Raw genomic sequence first — 19,177 nt, 5'->3', positions numbered from 1 at the left:
AACAGATAAGACCATAGAAGAGGATGAAGGATAGAGTAGTGTGGATACAAGTGGAGGATCAGTCGCAGTTCGACAACTTATCTCTGGGAGAGAGAGAGGAGAGATGGAAGTAGAGGTGAGGCGCAAGAGGTCAGGTACGTAGGAAAAGAGAGAGTGGTAGAGAGAGAGAGGGGTAGAGAGACTGCTAGAGGTGAAGGTATGTAGACACAAAGAGAAAGAGTGGCAGATACAAAGAGAAATAGAGTGGTAGAGGTAGAGAGCACGAGAGAGGTAGAGCGAAAAAGTGCAGTGGAGGTAGAGAGACAGAGTGATAGAGGTAACCTGAGAGAAAGAAAGCGGGAGGAAGAGGTAAAAAAAATGTTAATACATAATAATCGCTCATCACTTACCAGTGAGCACAGCCTTGGCAGATGAGTCGGCAAGGTCCAGGGCACTCTTGCCGTCGGTGTTGCGAATGTTGGGGTCGGCTCCATGCTGGAGCAGCACTGTACAGGGGAAACACAGACAGTAGCTGAGCTCAGGCAGGGACAGACACAGACCGCCGCTGCTAACACCAGGACTAGCGCTGCCGCCACTGCTGCCCGCTAGCACTCTCTGGCTCCGCGGCATGCTGCCGACATAAACATACATGGCACACCAGCGGTGCGTCGTGAGAACGGAGGACCGGAGCGACAGCAGGCAGCAAGAGGGGAAAAAAACAACAGCCCAAACTGAATGCTGCGACGGAGGTGAGGAGGGGAAAAAGCCATATTAGAAAAACAGGCAGGAGGACTCGGGCACTACCATGTGACTCCAGCACAGGTATGAGAGCAGAATATCAAAGCCCGCCTGCCTGCCTAGCCTTTCTCTCTCTAGCCCAGGGAGGGAGAGGGAATGAGAGAGAGAGAGCGAGCGAGCGTGACAATAAAAGAGCAGAGGGTTAGAGACAGAGTAAGGGAGGGGAAAGAAGAGAGATGGGGGGGAAAAAGGACATGTTTCCCAGGGTGCAGCGTTTTAATCTCCCCCAGATGAGTGATTGTCTGAGTGGATGAACAGCAGAGGGCTCGCTCGTAAGGAGACCAGTGGCCCCGAACTCTCAGCTCTATCCCCAAACACGCGCGCACACACACACACACACACACACACACACACACACACACACACACACACACACACACATCCTGCAACACTACTACGCTTCAGTCATTCTTCACTTCACACACTGCTCTATGTACTACCAAGGTTTACACACTGAACAATACACACAAAAGACACACAAAGGGAGAGAGGCAGAGAGCTGCTCTGCACTCAAATCAGGGAGCAGGAGAATGAAAGAAAGAAAGAGTCAATGGGGGAAGGTCGGGAGAGGAAAACAAGCGGGTCGGTTAAAGACAACTCCTACTCAATCTGGATCGCACCTCTCAAATCGCAAACCCCTTTTATACACAGCAGAACAGGGTGAGGGTGCTAGCTTTCGGAGCCATTTGTCATCATACATATTCAGTCAAGCGAGCAGCAGCTTTTCTCAACATCGCCACTCGGATGATCACTTGGCTAAATGGGAGCCCATGTCTGTCTGCCTGCCTGCCTGCCTCTCTCTCTCTCTCCTTCCACGTCGGTGACGCACACCACACGTTAACTCACCCATTCCTCAACACAAATGTGATTTAGCTCTGCACCAAATCACATTGTCTTCCACATCCACTCCTGTCCTACTAGCCTGGTAACTAAAGGAGCAGGGAGACACTAAAGAGAAAGCCTTGGTGGAAGAAAGAGTGAACAAATCCAATGAAAAGGAGCCCTCTGTAAAATAGATATACGCTGGGCTATAGCAGCAGTCTCAGTCCTGTAACAGAGATTAATATGTAGGTAGGCTCTCATACGCTGCTGCGTTAGCTGGAGGCAGAGCAGAGAGCAGAGGTATGACAGGCAGTCAGTGGGAGTCTGATGGAGGGGTGGCCGTGCTGGTGGAGGGGGCAGTGGAGAGAGGGATGGGGCAGTGTGGAGGGGGCTTGGTGTCGTGTCAAGGCGTAAATGATGGCGACGGGGTGATTAAGATTCGCAGGTGCTCCTCTGACAGCTTGCCTGCCTATCTATCTGTCTGTCACACATGAGCGAGAGCGAGAGAGGGAGCTCAGCTGTTCCTGTACAGCAACAACCCCTCCTTCCCCCTCATAATGTAAACCCACACAAGATACTTTAGTGACCTCCACCCACCCTCCCTACACACACACCAAAGAGAGACACTCCCAAAGCTTGAGTAGATGAGCCCTTTGCCTTGCCATCGTCGCTCACCCTGTTCCCATGGTGCTGTGCGTGCAGCTGGCTAACACTGCCAATAACACCTACAACAATGATAAACGAGAGGGCGGGAGAGTGCTCAGCATACAAACACCCGCCACTGTGGAGTAACAGAGCTAGCTGACAAGATGGAGAGGGGCCTGATCATATCATCCTGATACTTAGGTGCTGACGCGATGTGTATTGCGATTCTATACATATTAGGATTCCATACTATGATTTTATTGAGTTATGTTAGCCCACACAACTCCATACACGCCGTCTGCCCGGTACAATTCTCCAACGTGCCAGTGGCCATCAAAAGGTGAGCATTTCCCCACTGAAGTCAGTTACAACACCGAACTGCAGTCTGGTCAAGAGCCTGGTGAAGATGACGAGCACGCAGGTGAGCTTCCCTGAGACGGTTTCTGACCGTTTGCGTAGAAATTCTTTGGTCGTGCATAGGGCTATTGCGGTATCCCGTATTATCGCAACACCGGCGGTCATGAGTCATGAAGGCAGTTCAATTCCAAGTGACCGTTTAGTCACGGTAATTAGGCTTCTCCAAGTGATGGTCATTAGTAGCCTACCAATCTTGCTAACTGCCTGGTACTCAAGCACTCTATTGTCCCTCTAAATCACTCTGACAATACAAACGTAATCAAAAATCTAACCAAACACTTCATGAGAGCCCATGAGCTCATGTTGCGCAACATTTCCATAGGCTATGCAACTGCGCGAGAAGTGATGGTCGATATTCAAAAGAAGAGGATCCCATCATAGGCCAGGCCTACTATATTTATTTCTCAACTTTCCTAATATTTAGCACATCGCTTATATTTACAACAGGAGTATAGCCTACCTGGCTGGCATGAAAATGAACCACGGAAAGGTGTCCTCCATTCGCTATTTAAGTGCATAGATGACATGTATTTTTTCCGCTGCCCCTGTTTCGAGACAAGTGCATAATGATCCATTCTAAATCAAAACAAATTTCACACATATTCTAAATAATATGTAAAAACAAGATTAAATCAAGAATAGTCTGATGGGTAACAATATTAGCCTTTCACTTGTGAATGATGCCCAGCACAAGGCAAGAAACAATTCCTTTTTTGGCGACTTTTTCAAATCAGTCGCACAACTCATGCACCCTAGCCCATAGGCCTATATGTTGAGATAAGGTTTGTATGACAACTAAAGTGGCCAAATAACTTATTAAAATGAAGCACATTAATCCGCTTTACAAGGTGTGTGGAGCCTAACTGGCATACATAAGCAGCGTGTGAGTTTCAAGTTTGGGGAAGATCATTTTCTCCATAAAAATGCATCTTTATAATAAAAGCATTACATGCATAATCGCATTTGCGGTCACTTATGATAATGGTCTTTTCCCGCTAAATGGAACATTTGCGCCTATAGCCTACTACCATGTGTGCATTGCTGCGCTTATGGAATAAATAGCTTAATAGTTAATTAATATTTTAAGCTAAACATTCTGATCTGTTGCGTCAGCCATATTGCGTAAAAAAAGGTGTATTCATTTGGGATCTATTGCATTCCACAACTGTCCCAGACTATGTTTGGAATAGTTATTTTTTGCACAGAATTGGTCAACTTTTGCACTATGGGGGATAGCAGGTTGACATAGGCTAGTGCTTTTGCTATTCGTTAAGCCTACTCATTTTGTTGGCTGAAGAAAAGTGAAATGTGGACAGTCCTTCCAATATCTTCAATATGCACCTCGGAATTGGATAAGGACCCGCTCAGTTGCATCCACGATGTGTCCGTCTTCACTTGTAGCCTGTATGAAAGGCCCGATCACGTGATGGGGAGCCATGTGAGTGAGAGATGCTCGGAGCGCACAGCACTCAGGGAGAAGGCCACATCGCAGACCAAGGTGCATTACGGCCACAAAAGGGGATTGCGCCGTGAAATTTGAGGCATTATCAAGTGCTTGTCAAATTGTATTAAATATCAAAACATATAGCCCAACATTTGTAGAACAACAAAAGTTACATTAATAACTCTAAATTAAGCATATAGGAGTACATATTTCTTTATTAACCGCTCAACACAGAATGTGCGCACTCTCAAATAGTTTTATTTCCACTTTGTTCAATTGTATTCTTTATACTATAAAATAATTCTAAGCAAATCTTGTCTGCTAAATTAAATAGTGTAGCCCACAGCCATTTGGCATAGCCAGATCAGGACCTAACATTAGGACAACTCAGAGTACACAATTCTCTTCTGCTGAAATAGACTACATTTTCTTCATATCATGCTTCTTTAGACCCGTCTAAAATAAATGAATGATTTATTGTGAAGGTGTAGGCTATATTATATGGATTTATTAGACTTTTTAAAATGTAGATGTTCCACAGGTCTGCATCAGTGGCTTGTAGGCTGTGTGCGGAAGCCAGGAGATGCTAAATGTCTTTATGTTAATTAACAGTCAATTACTGTGAGACCGACAGTTAATTGCTTGAAAATCACCGGCTGTCATGACCGACACAGGCTTAGTTGTGCAAACCCACAGATACATCAGCTGTCCGTGTGGCTGGTCTCAGATGATCCCGCAGGTGAACAAGCGAGATGTGGAGGTCCTGGGCTGGAGAGGTTACACGTGGTCTGTGGTTGTGAGGCCGGTTGGACGTACTGCCAAATTCTCTAAAACGATGTTGGAGGCGGATTGTGGCAGAGAAATTAAAATTAAATTAGCTGGCAAGAGCTCTGGTAGACATTCCTCCAGTCAGCATGCCAATTGCATGCTCCCTCAAAACTTCAGACATCTGTGGTAATATGTTGTTTGACAAAACTGCATATTTTAGAGTGGCCTTTTATTGTCCCAAACACAAGGTGCACCTGTGTAATGATCATGCTGTTTAATCAGCTTCTTGATATGCCACACCTGTCAGGTGGATGGATTATCTTGGCAAAGGAGAAATGCTCACTAACAAGAATGTAAACAAATTTCTGCAGAAAATTTGAGAGAAATACACGTTTTGTGCATATGGAAAATTTCAGAGATATTTTATTTCAGCTCACTTTACATGTTGCGTTTATATTTTTTTCAGTATAATATCGTCCAAAATAATATTGTGGTATGTAACTATCAATCCCCCCCACCCATCACTAGTGAATGGGAGCCTGTCCAAATGCTATTAGTCTCTGTGAGAGTGAGAAATGTGTGTAGTAATTACATTCTGGCATGAGATGAGCAGAGTGAGTGTTTTTATGTTAATGAACTGGCACTGCTGAAATTAGGCTAAAGTCACTTAATGGTTACTGTTTAATTTCTTCTGGAATTATTTTCATTCAACATAAACATAACACACAAAAAGATGTATGTAATATCTGAGACAAGCAAAAGCATGAGTGAATATCTCCTTACATGCCCAGTTCTGAAGAACAGCAGCTCACAAACCAACAATCTGTGTAGCTAGATTTCCATCCAATTGGCGACAGACTTGTGAATATTAAAAAATATGTTCATTTTCCCCACCAGTTTGTTTCCACCAAATGACAGTGCACACAAAATGTTCTTCTTTTGCTTAACTTTTCATGTACCAAACAAAAATCTAAAGCCCAATGCGCTTCCATCACACTCTAACCTAGATTTCTTTTCACCAAAACTGTTGCGTTAAATAGCAAATGTGCCTACTCTATATTTATTTCATGAATATGAATTCGGAGGGCAGAAATCATTAAGTATTAAAGCATTAGACCTCTTACTAAAGGCTTCAGTCATGCAAAAGCTATACTTAAATCTGAACGGGTTCTCTAGCAGATTAGTAAGAATGGCTCACCCAATTTCCCTTTATCCAGATTACAACCACACACTTTTAGTTATTATATAAATAATCTCCAAAATATTGCTATTTTTAAAACAAACCATAGAAAGTTACTTGCAATTTCAGTTAATCCACCAGAAAAGGCAGAACAAATATGACAACCAATATTATGGTGTAAATTATATCATGAATAGTGTTGGTGGAGTTAAATCACACACGCAGATAAAAAAAAACATATGGAAACTAAATTACAACCAACTAATTGCAGCATTACTGCAAAAATGGAAGACGCAAGTGGAATACGGAGAAAGTAAGGAACTGTCTGAACTGGTGAAGAGGCAACCCGGAGTTGACGTTCAGACTGATTTAGGACTTGTGAGGCATCTGTTCCTCAAACTAGACACCTTTATTTAACTAGGCAAGTCAGTTAAGAACAAATTCTTATTTACAATGACGGCCTAGGAACAGTGGGTTAAGTGCCGTGTTCAGAGGCAGAACGACAGATTTTTACCTTCTCAGCATGGGGATTCGATCTAGCAACCTTTTGGTTACTAGCCCAACGCTCTAACCACTAGGCTACCTGCCGCTCCAATGTACTTGTCCTCTTGCTCAGTTGTGCACCGGGGCCTACCACTCCTCTATTCTGGTCAGAGCCAGCTTGTAAAGCTGCTCTACACACTAAAAAGAGTTTTACAAAATTATTCTAATAATAATAATAATAATAATAATAATAATAATAATAATAATGTGCCTACTCTGGTCTTGGTACGTCGCTCAAGCCAACAGCTTGCAGATGCTGTGTGGGTATGCTAGTCTACATGATGACATTATGGAAAAAATTTTATTGTCAAATGGCAGTCACACATCGATCATCATGTCATCAGAATCAGACCCTCAATATTCAGTTGAGATCTGAAGTTTACATAGACCTTAGCCAAATACATTTAAGCTCAGTTTAACAATTCCTGACATTTCATCCTAGTAAAAATTCCCTGCCTTAGGTCAGTTAGGATCACCACTTTATTTCAAGAATGTGAAATGTCAGAATAATAGGAGAGAATAATTTATTTAAGCATTTAAGTCTTTCATCACATTCACAGTGGGTAAGAAGTTTGCATGCACTCAATTAGTATTTCCTACCATGGCTTTCAAATTGTTTAACTTGGGTCAAACATTTTGGGTAGCCTTCCACAAGCTTCCCACAATAAGTTGGGTGAATTTTGGCCCATTCCTCCTGACAGAGCTGGTGTAACAGTCACATTCGTAGGCCTCCTTGCTCGCACACGCTTTTTCAGTTCTGCCCACAAATTTTCTATAGGATTGAGGTCAGGGCTTTGTGATGGCCACTTCAATACCTTGACTTTGTTGACCTTAAGCCATTTTGCCACAGCTTTGGAAGTACGCTTGGGGCCATTGCCCATTTGGAAAACCCATTTGCGACCAAGCTTTAACTTCCTGACTGATGTCTTGAGATGTTGCTTCAAAATATCCACAATTGTCCTCCCTCATGATACCGTCTATTTTGTGAAGTGCACCAGTCCCTCCTGCAGCAAAGCACCCCCACAACATGATGCTGCCACCCATCTGCTTCACAGTTGGGATGGTGGTCCTCGGCTTGCAAGCCTCCCCCTTTTTCCTCCAAACATGATGATGGTCATTATGGCAAAAATGTTATTTTTGTTTCATCAGACCAGAGGACATTTCTCCAAAAAGTACAAAGGCTTTTTTTATGCTGGTTTTGGAGCAGTGGCTTCTTCCTTGCTGAGCGGACTTTCAGGTTATGTCGATATACGACTTGTTTTACTGTGGATATAAATTATTTTGTACCCGTTTCCTCCAGCATCTTCACAAGGTCCTTTGCTGTTGTTCTGGGATTGATTTCATCTCCAGGAGACAGAACGTGTCTCCTTCCTGAGCGGTATGATGGCTGCGCGGTCCCATGGTGTTAATACTTGCGTACTATTGTTTGTACAGATGAACGTGGTACCTTCAGGCGTTTGGAAATTGCTCCCAAGGATGAACCAGACTTGTGGAAGTCTACAATTATTTTTCTGAGGTCTTGGCTGATTTCTATTGATTTTCCCATGATGTCAAGTAAAGAGGAACTGAGTTTGAAGGTAGACCTTGAAATACATCCACAGGTACGCCTCCAATTGACTCAAATGATGTCAATTAGCCTATCAGAAGCTTCTAAAGCCATGACGTAATTTTCTGTAATTTTCCAATCTGTTTAAAGGCACAGTCAACTTAGTTTATGTAAGCTTCTGACCCACTGGAATTGTGATAGTGAATTATAAGTGAAATAATCTGTCTGGAAACAATTGTTGGAAAAATTACTTGCGTCATGCACAAAGTCGATGTCCTAACTGACTTGCCAAAACTATAGTTTGTTAACAAGAAATTTGTGGAGTGGTTGAAAAATGAGTTAACTTCATCGGGGTAGGGGGCAGTATTTTGACGTCCGGATGAAAAGCGTGCCCGTAGTAAACTGCCTGCTACTCAGGCCCAGAAGGTAGGATATGCATATTACCAGTAGATTTGGATAGAAAACACTCTGAAGTTTCTAAAAATGTTTGAATGATGTCTGTGAGTATAACAGAACTCATATGGCACGCAAAAACCTGAGAAAAAATCCAACCAGGAAGTGTGGAAATCTGAGGTTTGTAGTTTCAGGTGATTGCCTATCTAATACACAGTGTCAATGGGGTCATTTTGCACTTCCTACGGCTTCCACTAGATGTCAGTCTTTAGAACGTTGTTTCATGCTTCTACTGTGAATGGGGAGAGAATAAGTGCATATGGAGTCAGATGACTGAGAAAATGACATGAGCTCAGTGGCGTGCGCTCCCTTGAGAGTTAGGTGTGTTCCTTTTCATTTCTGAAGACAAAGGAATAGTCCGGTTGGAATATTATGGAAGATTTATGATAAAAACATCCTAAAGATTGATTCTATACATCGTTTGACATGTTTCTACGAACTGTAATATAACTTTTTTGACTTTGTCTGAACTTACTGCGCGAGCACAGCGCATTTGGAGTACTCGACCGAATGCGCAAACAAAAAGGAGGTATTTGGACATATATATGGACTTCATTTAACAAAACAAACATTTATTCTGGAACTGGGATTCTTGGGAGTGCATTCCGATGAAGATCATCAAAGATAAGTGAATATTTATAATGTTATTTGTGACTTCTGTTGACTCCAAAATGGCGGGTATCTGTATGGCTTCTTTTTGTGTCTGAGCGCCGTACTCAGATTATTGCAAAGTTTGCTTTCGCCGTAAAGCTTTTATTTTTTTTAAATCTGACACAGCGGTTGCATTAAGGAGAAGTGTATCTATAATTCTTTGAATAACAGTTGTATATTTTATCAACATTTATGATGAGTATTTCTGTAAATTGATGTGCTCATTCACACAAAGTTTTGGGAGGCAAAACATTTCTGAACATTACATGCCAATGTAAAATGGGGTTTTTGGATATAAATATGAACTTTATCGAGCAAAACATACATGTATTGTGTAACATGAAGTCCTATGAGTGCCATCTGATGAAGATCATCAAAGGTTAGTGATTAATTTTAGCTGTATTTCTGGTTTTTGTGACGCCTCTCCTTGCTTGGAAAATGGCTGTGTGGTTTTTCTTGTCTAGGTGCTGTCCAAACATAATCTAATGTTATGCTTTCGCCGTAAAGCCTTTTTGAAATCGGACAGTGTGGTTGGATTAACGAGAAGTGTATCTTTAAAATGGGATATAATAGTTGTATGTTTGAGAAATTTGAATTATGAGATTTTTGTTGTTTTGAATTTGGGGCCCTGCTATTTCACTGGCTGTTGGCGAGTGTGTCCCGCAGGTGGGACGCTAGCGTCCCACATACCCCAGAGAGGTTAATGACTCCAACACAAGTTTATGTAAACTTCCGACTTCAACTGTATGTATGTATGTATGTATGTATGTATGTATGTATGTATGTATGTATGTATGTATGTATGTATGTATGTATGTATGTATGTATGTATGTATGTATGTATGTATGTATGTATGTATGTATGTATGTATATATAGGAAAGGAGCATCAAGATCGCTTCGCTTGCATAACAATTGTGGACGGAAACATGGTTAGTGAGGTTTTCAAATATTCTCCTCAATAATAAGTGTCTGGGGAGACAACAGACACAATCAAAGTCAAGAGGAAGTCTTAATCAGAGTACGGTACATCAACTTAATTCAGATCATTACCCACCAGAAAGAATAACATGCTCATCCCTGTGCCACGATGCGCATTTCACAGCAGAGAGACTGCAACAACAAACCAGCTGCATTCTCAAGAGCCAACAAATATAGTAGTCAAGCATAATTCAAAGAACCAGATGCTAAAAAGCACACTGCTCTGAAGGCGTATAGACAACTCGTGTCTCAACTCTTGGTCAATGCTGGGATAATTCCATTACAGCAATGGGAGAAAATAAACTCTTGCCAATATATACAGTGCCTTTGGAAAGTATTCGAACCCCTTGACTTTTTCCACATTCTTACGTTACAGCCTTATTCTGAACTTGATTTGCTAAACTATTTTTCCTCATCTACACACAACCCCATAACGACAAAGCAAAAACAGGCATTTTTGTTGGCGCTAATTTATTAAAATAAAAAACTGAAATATCACATTTACATAAGTATTGAGACCCTTTACTCAATACTTTGTTGAAGCACCTCTGGCAGTGATTACAGCATCGAGTCTTCTTGGGTATGACGCTCCAAGCTTGGCACATCTGTATTTGGGGAGTTTCTCCCATTCTTCTCTGCAGATCCTCTCAAGCTCTGTCAGGTTGGATGGGGAGCGTTGCTGCACAGCTATTTTCATGTCTCTCCAGAGATGTTAGATTGGGTTCAAGTCCGGGCTCTGGCTGGACCACTCAAGGACATTCAGAGACTTGTCCCGAAGCAACTCCTGCGTTGTCTTGGGTGTGCACTTAGAGTTGTTGTCCTTTTGGAATGTGAACCTTCATCCCAGTCTGAGGTTCTGGACCAGGTTTTCATCAAGGATCTCTCTGTACGTTGCTCTGTTCACCTTTGCCTCGATCCTGACTAGTCACCCAGTCCCTGCCGCTGAAATACATCCCCACAGCATGATGCTGCCACCACCATGCTTCACCATAGGGATGGTGCCAGGTTTCCTCCAGACGTAACGCTTGGCATTCAGGCCAAAGAGTTCAATCTTGGTTTCATCAGACCAGAGAATCTTGTTTCTCATGGTCTGACAATCTTTAGGTGCCTTTTAGCAAACTCCAAGCTGGCTATCATGTGACTTTTTGTGGCTTCCGTCTTTTCACTCTACCATAAAGGCCTTACTGGTAGAGCGCTGCAGATATGGTTGTCCTTCTGGAAGATCCTCCCATCTCCACAGAGGAACTCTAGAGCTCTGTCAGAGTTAACATCGGGTTCATGGTCACCTCCCTGACCAAGGCCCTTCTTCCCCAATTGCTCAATTTGACCGGGCGGTCAGCTCTAGGAAGCGTCTTGGTAGTTCGAAACTTCTTCCATTTCAGAATGATGAGGCCACTGTGTTCTTGGGGGACCTTCAATGCTGCAGAAATGTTTTGGTAACCTTCCCCAGATCTGTGCCTCAACACAATCCTGTCTCGGAGGTCTACGGACAATTCCTTCAACTTTATGGCTTGGTTTTTGCAATGACATACACTGTCAACTGTGGGACTTTAGACAGGTGTGTGCCTTTCCAAATCATGTCCAATCAATTGAATTTAGCATAGGTGGACTCCAATCAAGCCGTAGAAACATCAAGCATGATCAATAGAAATAGGATGCACCTGAGCTGAAATTCGAGTCTCATAGCAAAGGGTCTGAATACTTACAGTGAGGGAAAAAAGGATTTGATCCCCTGCCGATTTTGTACGTTTGCACACTGACAAAGAAATGATCAGTCTATAATTTTAATGGTAGGTTTATTTGAACAGTGAGACAGAATAACAACAACAAAATCCAGAAAAACGCATGTCAAAAATGTTATAAATTGATTTGCATTTTAATGAGGGAAATAAGTATTTGACCCCCTCTCAATCAGAAAGATTTCGGGCTCCCAGGTGTCTTTTATACAGGTAACGAGTATAAAAGACACCTGTCCACAGAAGCAATCAATCAGATTCCAAACTCGCCACCATGGCCAAGACCAAAGAGCTCTCCAAGGATGTCAGGGACAAGATTGTGGACCTACACAAGGCTGGAATGGGCTACAAGACCATCGCCAAGCAGCTTGGTGAGAAGGTGACAACAGTTGGTGCGATTATTCGCAAATGGAAGAAACACAAAAGAAATGTCAATCTCCCTCAGCCTGGGGCTCCACGCAAGATCATGAGAACGGCGAGGAATCAGCCCTGAACTACACGGGAGGATCTTGTCAATGATCAAGGCAGCTGGGACCATAGTCACCAAAAAAACAATTGGTAACACACTACGCCAGGAAGGACTGAAATCCTGCAGCGCCCGCAAGGTCCCCCTGCTCAAGAAAGCACATATACATGCCCATCTGAAGTTTGCCAATGAACATCTGAATGATTCAGAGGACAACTGGGTAAAAGTGTTGTGGTCAGATGATACCAAAATGGAGCTCTTTGGCATCAACTCAACTCGCCGTGTTTGGAGGAGAAATGCTGCCTATGACCCCAAGAACACCATCCCCACCATCAAACATGGAGGTGGAAACATTATGCTTTGGGGGTGTTTTTCTGCTAAGGGGACACGACAACTTCACCGCATCAAAGGGACGATGGACGGGGCCATGTACCGTCAAATCTTGGGTGAGAACCTCCTTCCCTCAGCCAGGGCATTGAAAATGGGTCATGGATGGGTATTCCAGCATGACAATGACCCAAAACACACGGCCAAGGCAACAAAGAAGAAGCACATTAAGGTCCTGGAGTGGCCTAGCCAGTCTCCAGACCTTAATCCCATAGAAAATCTATGGAGGGAGCTGAAGGTTCGAGTTGCCAAACATCAGCCTCGAAACCTTAATGACTTGGAGAAGATCTGCAAAGAGGAGTGGGACAAAATCCCTCCTGAGATGTGTGCAAACCTGGTGGCCAACTACAAGAAACGTCTGACCTCTGATTGCCAACAAGGGTTTTGCCACCAAGTACTAAGTCATGTTTTGCAGAGGGGTCAAATACTTATTTCCCTCATTAAAATGCAAATAATTTTATAACATTTTGCGTTTTTCTGGATTTTGTTGTTGTTATTCTGTCTCTCACTGTTCAAATAAACCTACCATTAAAATTATAGACTGATCATTTCTTTGTCAGTGGGCAAACGTACAAAATCAGCAGGGGATCAAATACTTTTTTCCCTCACTGTATGTAAATAAGGTATTTCTGTTTTTTAATACATTTGCTAATATTTCTAAAAACCTGTTTTCGCTTTGTCATTATGGGGTATTCTGTGTAGATTGCTGAGGAATTGTTTTTATTTAATCCATTTTAGAATAAGGCTGTAACGAAAGAAAACATGGAAAAGTCACTGTAGGTCAAAGTAAGTGACAGAGAGGGGACTGTGGCTCTAGTTTCTGCCCCGAGAAACTGATCTGGCCAGATGTTCTTTTCAATGGTGTTAGGTTTCTCTCCCTGGAGACAGGGAGACTGTTAGGACCAGACCATTATGGGCTGGTCAGAAAATGCCATTATGTCATTGAGATGTTGTGATTCTGTTGAGATCACTAGGGGTGACATGCTTGTTTTATGGCAAAATAACCTGATTGTAAGACTTGATGATACAATATGCAGCAGCAGAGCTACAGACCATAGCCTCTCCTATCAATTTCTACAGCAGTTAGGCTGTTATATGTTCTGTTATAATCTCCACCCGGCACAGCCAGAAGAGGACTGGCCACCCCTCATGGTTCCTCTAGGTTTCATCCTAGGTTCTGGCCTTTCTAGGGAGTTTTTCCTAGCCACCGTGCTTCTACACCTGCATTGCTTGCTGTTTGGGGTTTTAGGCTGGGTTTCTGTACAGCACTTTGAGATATCAGCTGATGTAAGAAGGGCTTTATAAATGAATTTGATTTGTTAATTAAGCTGTTCATAACACAGTAGCCTTAGATTTGCATTCAAAGATGGCAAGGACTATTTTATCATACAGAAAACTGATTCAAGTGTGTAAAGTCAGCACAAAATGCAAGGTAAGCATAAAAGTTGCATGTCGTCGTAGATGTTTCTTACCGATGCACACATCTATTTTGCCCTTGATGGCAGCCTCGTGGAGAGGTGTGTAGTTCCAGTTGTCCCGGGCGTTTGGGTCGGCACCCTGACAGAGGAGCAGGCTGACCACCTCAGCGTGACCAAAGGAGCAGGCGTTATGCAAAGGGATCAAACCTCCGTCATCACAGGCGTGAACGTTGGCCCCTGTCTGAAGGAGGTGCTCCACAACATCCTTCCTCCCAAATCCTAAAAAGTGGAAAGATTGTGCAAAGTGTTTTTCCTCCATACACAAATGGGTCTCTAAAACAGTGACACAACCTGCAATCATTGTTTAACATATTTTATCGGGTTTTTTTATTTATGAGAAGACATACTGGTTGTGTATCACATATATTAACTCAGTATGGTTAGCTGCAGGCGAAAGTTAAATCTAGACTTGGTTTCCTCTATTGTAATCACTCCTCTTTCACCACAGCTGCCAAACTAACCCTGTTTCAGATGACCATCCTACCCATGCTAGATTACGGAGACGTAATGTATAGATCGGCAGGTAAGGGTGCTCTCGAAGGGCTAGATGTTCTTTACCATTCGGCCATCAGATTTGCCACCAATGCTCCTTATAGGACACCACTGCAATTTATACTCTTCTGTAAATTGGTCATCTCTGTATACCCATCGCAAGGCCCACTGGTTGATGCTTATTTATAAAACCCTCTTAGGCCTCACTCCCCCCTATCTGAGATGGGTGGGTATAATTTGTGGAACATTCCAACAGGAATCTGTTCCACAAACTTTGTAAAGTACAAGGTTGCCAACAAACAACGCATACAAAGTAACATGATCAATCCACCTAGCTACCGAATAGGCATTAACTCACCATGTAGCTTATTCTTAATGTTTGTCGATAGGCTACCAGAGTGAGTACAGACATTTTTCAGAATAAACATGGTGAGTAAAAAAACGTAATTAAAATAGCCCACTCCCTAGCCCGGTATCTTATTCTTATTGTTGGCAACCATGTTATTTATGAAGTTTTTGGAACAGATTCCTGTTGGAATGTTCCTCAAATAACACCCACCCATCTGAGATACTTACTGCAGCCCTCATCCTCTACATACAACACCCGTTCTGACAGTCACATTCTGTTTTTTTAACCTTTATTTAACTAGTCAAGTCAGTTAAGAACAAATTATTATTTTCAATGACGGCGGGTTAACTGCCTTGTTCAGGGGCAGAACAACAGATTTTTACCATGTCAGCTCAGGGATTCGATCTTGCAACCTTTCAGTTACTAGTCCAACGCTCTAACCACTAGGCTACCTGCCGCCTACCTGCCGCCCCTGTTAAAGGTCCCCAAAGCATTCACATCCCAGCAGCTGCAACAAACGCTCAAACTGGACAGTTTCATCTCAATCTCTTCATTCAAAGACTCAATCATGGACACTCTTACTGACAGTTGTGGCTGCTTTGCGTGATGTATTGTTGTCTCTACCTTCTTGCCCTTTGTGCTGTTATCTGTGCCCAATAATGTTTGTACCATGTTTTCTGCCTGGAAAGGCCTATGTGTTTTGCTTACAACTTGCTGGCTAATACAGTGCCCCCTCCCCTAGCAAAGTACCGCAAGTCCACGACGACTTTTTAAATGAACCTCTGACTCCTTGGAGTCGGTGCAGACGATAGACCTTGTCCTCTGTTGTAGCATTCCTTTGTTTGCTTAAATCAACACTTTTTAATAACACGTGCATATTAACATATACAACCACTAGACGGTTTCCTGAATGTTTTTTCTCAAAGGTGGCAACGCAGAGTATGTGCCAATTGAATCCCAAAAAGAAAAAGTCGGTGGTTGTAACGTTTCATTACAAACTCTGGATTTAAGCAAATAAAGAAAACGCACGCATCCACAGAGAACAAACATTGGTACAGGTTAAGGTTTTATCCAATAAGTTTCATTTTCTGTTAGGTATCTAGTGCATATCGACTCGAACGAGTCGGTGGTTCATTTAAAAACGAATCTGCGATTAACTCCGTGGATGGAATCATCGCGGAGTTGAGTTACTTACCAACCCCTCCCCGAGTCAAAAATGTAGGCTAGTTGGCTCGGCATTTTCGACAAGCTAGCCTAACCTTACTTAACTAGTAAGCGAAGTTTGTTGGCTAACGTTAGTTAACTAACAAACTGAGAAATGTAGCTTGCAGAAGTTAGCCTAAGAAAATGTAGCTAGTTAGTTAGCAATTTACTCAAGTAACGTTAGTTGGCTAGCTATGTTAGCTAAACAAACCAGTTCGTAGCGAACATTCGCCATCGACGTTACCTGCAGCGAAGTGTAGCGGAGTGGATTTTCGCCCAGCCATGTCCTTAGCATTCACGTTAACCGTATCCACCAGCCTCTTCACCCGCGATACGTCCCCATTACGACAGGCTTCAAACAGCTCTCTGAAAGTCCCGCAGTCGCTGCCCCCGGGGCTGCTATTGCTACCTGAGTCAGGACTCGAGCCAGCGCTGCTGCTACCCCCGGTGGTAGTGGAGTTGCTGCTGCTTAGGGCCGGGGCGGGGATATCGGGGGAGGCCGGAGTTAACTCTGGATCCCCGGCGCTGTCTACTTCAGCACCCGCTAGCACCGAAATTATGCCACCACAGGGAACGGGGGGAGACCCCGGAGGAGTGAGTGAAAGAGAAATACTGCGAGGTGGCGAGGAAATGCTCTGCTTTTGCTGCTGGGAAGAGCGACGAGACGTCGCCATTTTTACAGCAATCCCACTGGCAACAAAACATATATTGGCTAAACTTCCTGGAAGTGGAGACGCTAACTTCCGGTTTCGAATGTCAGCAGTGAAAGTCGCCCACGAAAATATTTTTAGAACTGGCTTTCAAAGCTGTTTTTTTTTTACACAGCCTATGGTTTAATTAAATTGTCTGATTAAGGAGCTTGTTATTCAATTGACATAACAGTTTATTTTTGCTCTTTCAACCGAATAGACTAGGCATGACATGGGTGACACTTTCTCTCCTACTCATGCACAGCAAATTCTATGGTGTTATAACTCTTCCATGGTCTGATATCTTATGTTTTTAGTGTCAGAGACAATAGTGTGTATAACTTCTAACAGCTACTATAGCTATATTATAATCAACCTTTACATTTCTGCACTGTATGCAACCCTCAAAATAGCAGAAATAGACTGTCATATATGATAAGGAAGATTCATTTCACTGAACACAATTTCCCTCTCGTCTGTGAAATTCAGTGTGCACGTACTGCACGATGAGTCATCCCCAGTATTTCCCTATGCAGATCACATTTTTCACTTAATCTAAAGTAGCCTGAATCACCAGCAGGCAGGACTGCCTGTCCTGATATTGACATGGACGAGAATATGAAACATATCTAACAGGCAATATCTGTTTCAGAAAAAAACACACTTTATTGCATGACTTAAATAGAAAATGGCATTTTCAATGAGCAGTTGAATTCAGTGTCAGTCAGGTTGGCCTAATTACATTTCTGCCTTGACATTCAGAGCCTTGCAAATGACATATGAAAAAATGAAAGCTATTTGAATAACTATAGTCTATAGTGACAATGGTGAAAATGTACATTCTGCAACCATTCCGGTCTTACCCATTTCAACATTGTAAGCTTATGGTTTTTTGGCATGTATAAGGAACAATTATGGGAGAAGTACTCTTGACCTGGAGTGCTGGGAAACACACAGGGAAGAAAATATACTCAACACAGATAAAGGACTTGGAATATGTGCTCTGCTTCTTCTATTACTGAACAAATGAAGAAAATGACTCATGTGCAGGGTGACACCCAGTGGAGAACTATGGCAAAAACAGGAATGTTCCTGAAGACACGAGCTCCAAGTGGCAGGATAAACACTGAACAAAAATATAAACGCAACATGTAAAGTGTTGATCACATGTTTCATGAGCTGAAATAAAAAAATACCTGAAAGTTTCCATACACACAAAAAGCTTATTTCTCTCAAATGTTGTGCATAAATTTGTTTACATTTCTGTTAGTGAGCATTTCTCCTTTGCCAAGATAATCCATACACATGACAGGTGTGGCATATCAAGAAGCTGATTAAACAGCATGATCATGACACAGGCGCACGTTGTGCTGGGGGCAATAAAAGGCCACTTTAAAATGTGCAGTTTTGTCACACAACGCCACAGATGTCTCAAGTTTTGAGGGAGCGTGCAATTGACATGCTAACTGCAGGAATGTCCACCAGAACTGTTGCCAGAGAATATAATTATAATTTCTCTACCACAAACTGCCTCCAATGTCATTTTTGAGAATATGGCAATACGTCCAACCGCAGACCAAACGCCAGCCCAAGAACTCCACATTCGGCTTCTTCACCTGTGGGATCATCTGAGGGGATGCAGAGGAGTATTTCTGTCTGTAATAAAGCACTTTTGTGGGGAAAACCCATTCCAATTGGCTGGGCAGGGCCTGGCTGCCAAATGGGCGGGCCTATGCCCTCCAAGGCCCACCCATGGCTGACCACTGCCCAATCATATGAAATCCATAGATTAGGGCCTAATGAAGTTGTTGCATGTTGCGTTTATATTTTTGTTCAGCATAAAAGCTGTGAAACTCCCACTGCTGAGACAGAAACCAATGCAACCAATACAGTGCCATCTCAGAGCAAGAAGATTCAACATTGACTGAAGATGCTGTGCTCCCAGGAAGCTCCACATCGAGGCACCAAATAATCCATTATCTGCTGAGGAGTAGGTGGCTGAGAGAGTGGTGCCCATCAACTGTAGCCTGCATGTGAGAATGCAACAATCCCTCAGCTCACAGACAGAGGGCAGCACCACAGACGACAGCACCACAGACACACAGGAAAATGAATAGACAGGCTTCTAATCTTGTCTTTGTTTTTTGTCAT

The 19,177-nt window shown here is 42.9% G+C and overlaps 1 protein-coding gene across 2 annotated transcripts in view; it reads right to left on the bottom strand.

The window, feature by feature from the left end:
• LOC106563476 (poly [ADP-ribose] polymerase tankyrase-1) overlaps positions 1–17,053 on the bottom strand; it is a 118,403-nt gene extending 101,350 nt beyond the window's left edge. For both annotated transcript variants that reach the window (XM_014129102.3, XM_014129132.3), the window contains exons 1-3: positions 16,582–17,053; positions 14,288–14,512; positions 390–485 (exon numbers count right to left, since the gene is read on the bottom strand). In XM_014129102.3, coding sequence (XP_013984577.2) covers positions 390–485; positions 14,288–14,512; positions 16,582–17,011 — 751 coding nt within the window. In that variant the 5' untranslated portion in view covers positions 17,012–17,053. The remainder of the gene's footprint in view (positions 1–389; positions 486–14,287; positions 14,513–16,581) is intronic.
• Positions 17,054–19,177: the final 2,124 nt, after the last annotated feature.

This window comes from Salmo salar, chromosome 01 (assembly GCF_965601325.2).
Source record: "Salmo salar chromosome 01, fSalSal1, whole genome shotgun sequence".
Lineage (NCBI taxonomy): Eukaryota > Metazoa > Chordata > Actinopteri > Salmoniformes > Salmonidae > Salmo > Salmo salar.
Note: the sequence above shows the minus strand (reverse complement) of the source record. Positions and strands in the feature narration are given on the sequence as shown.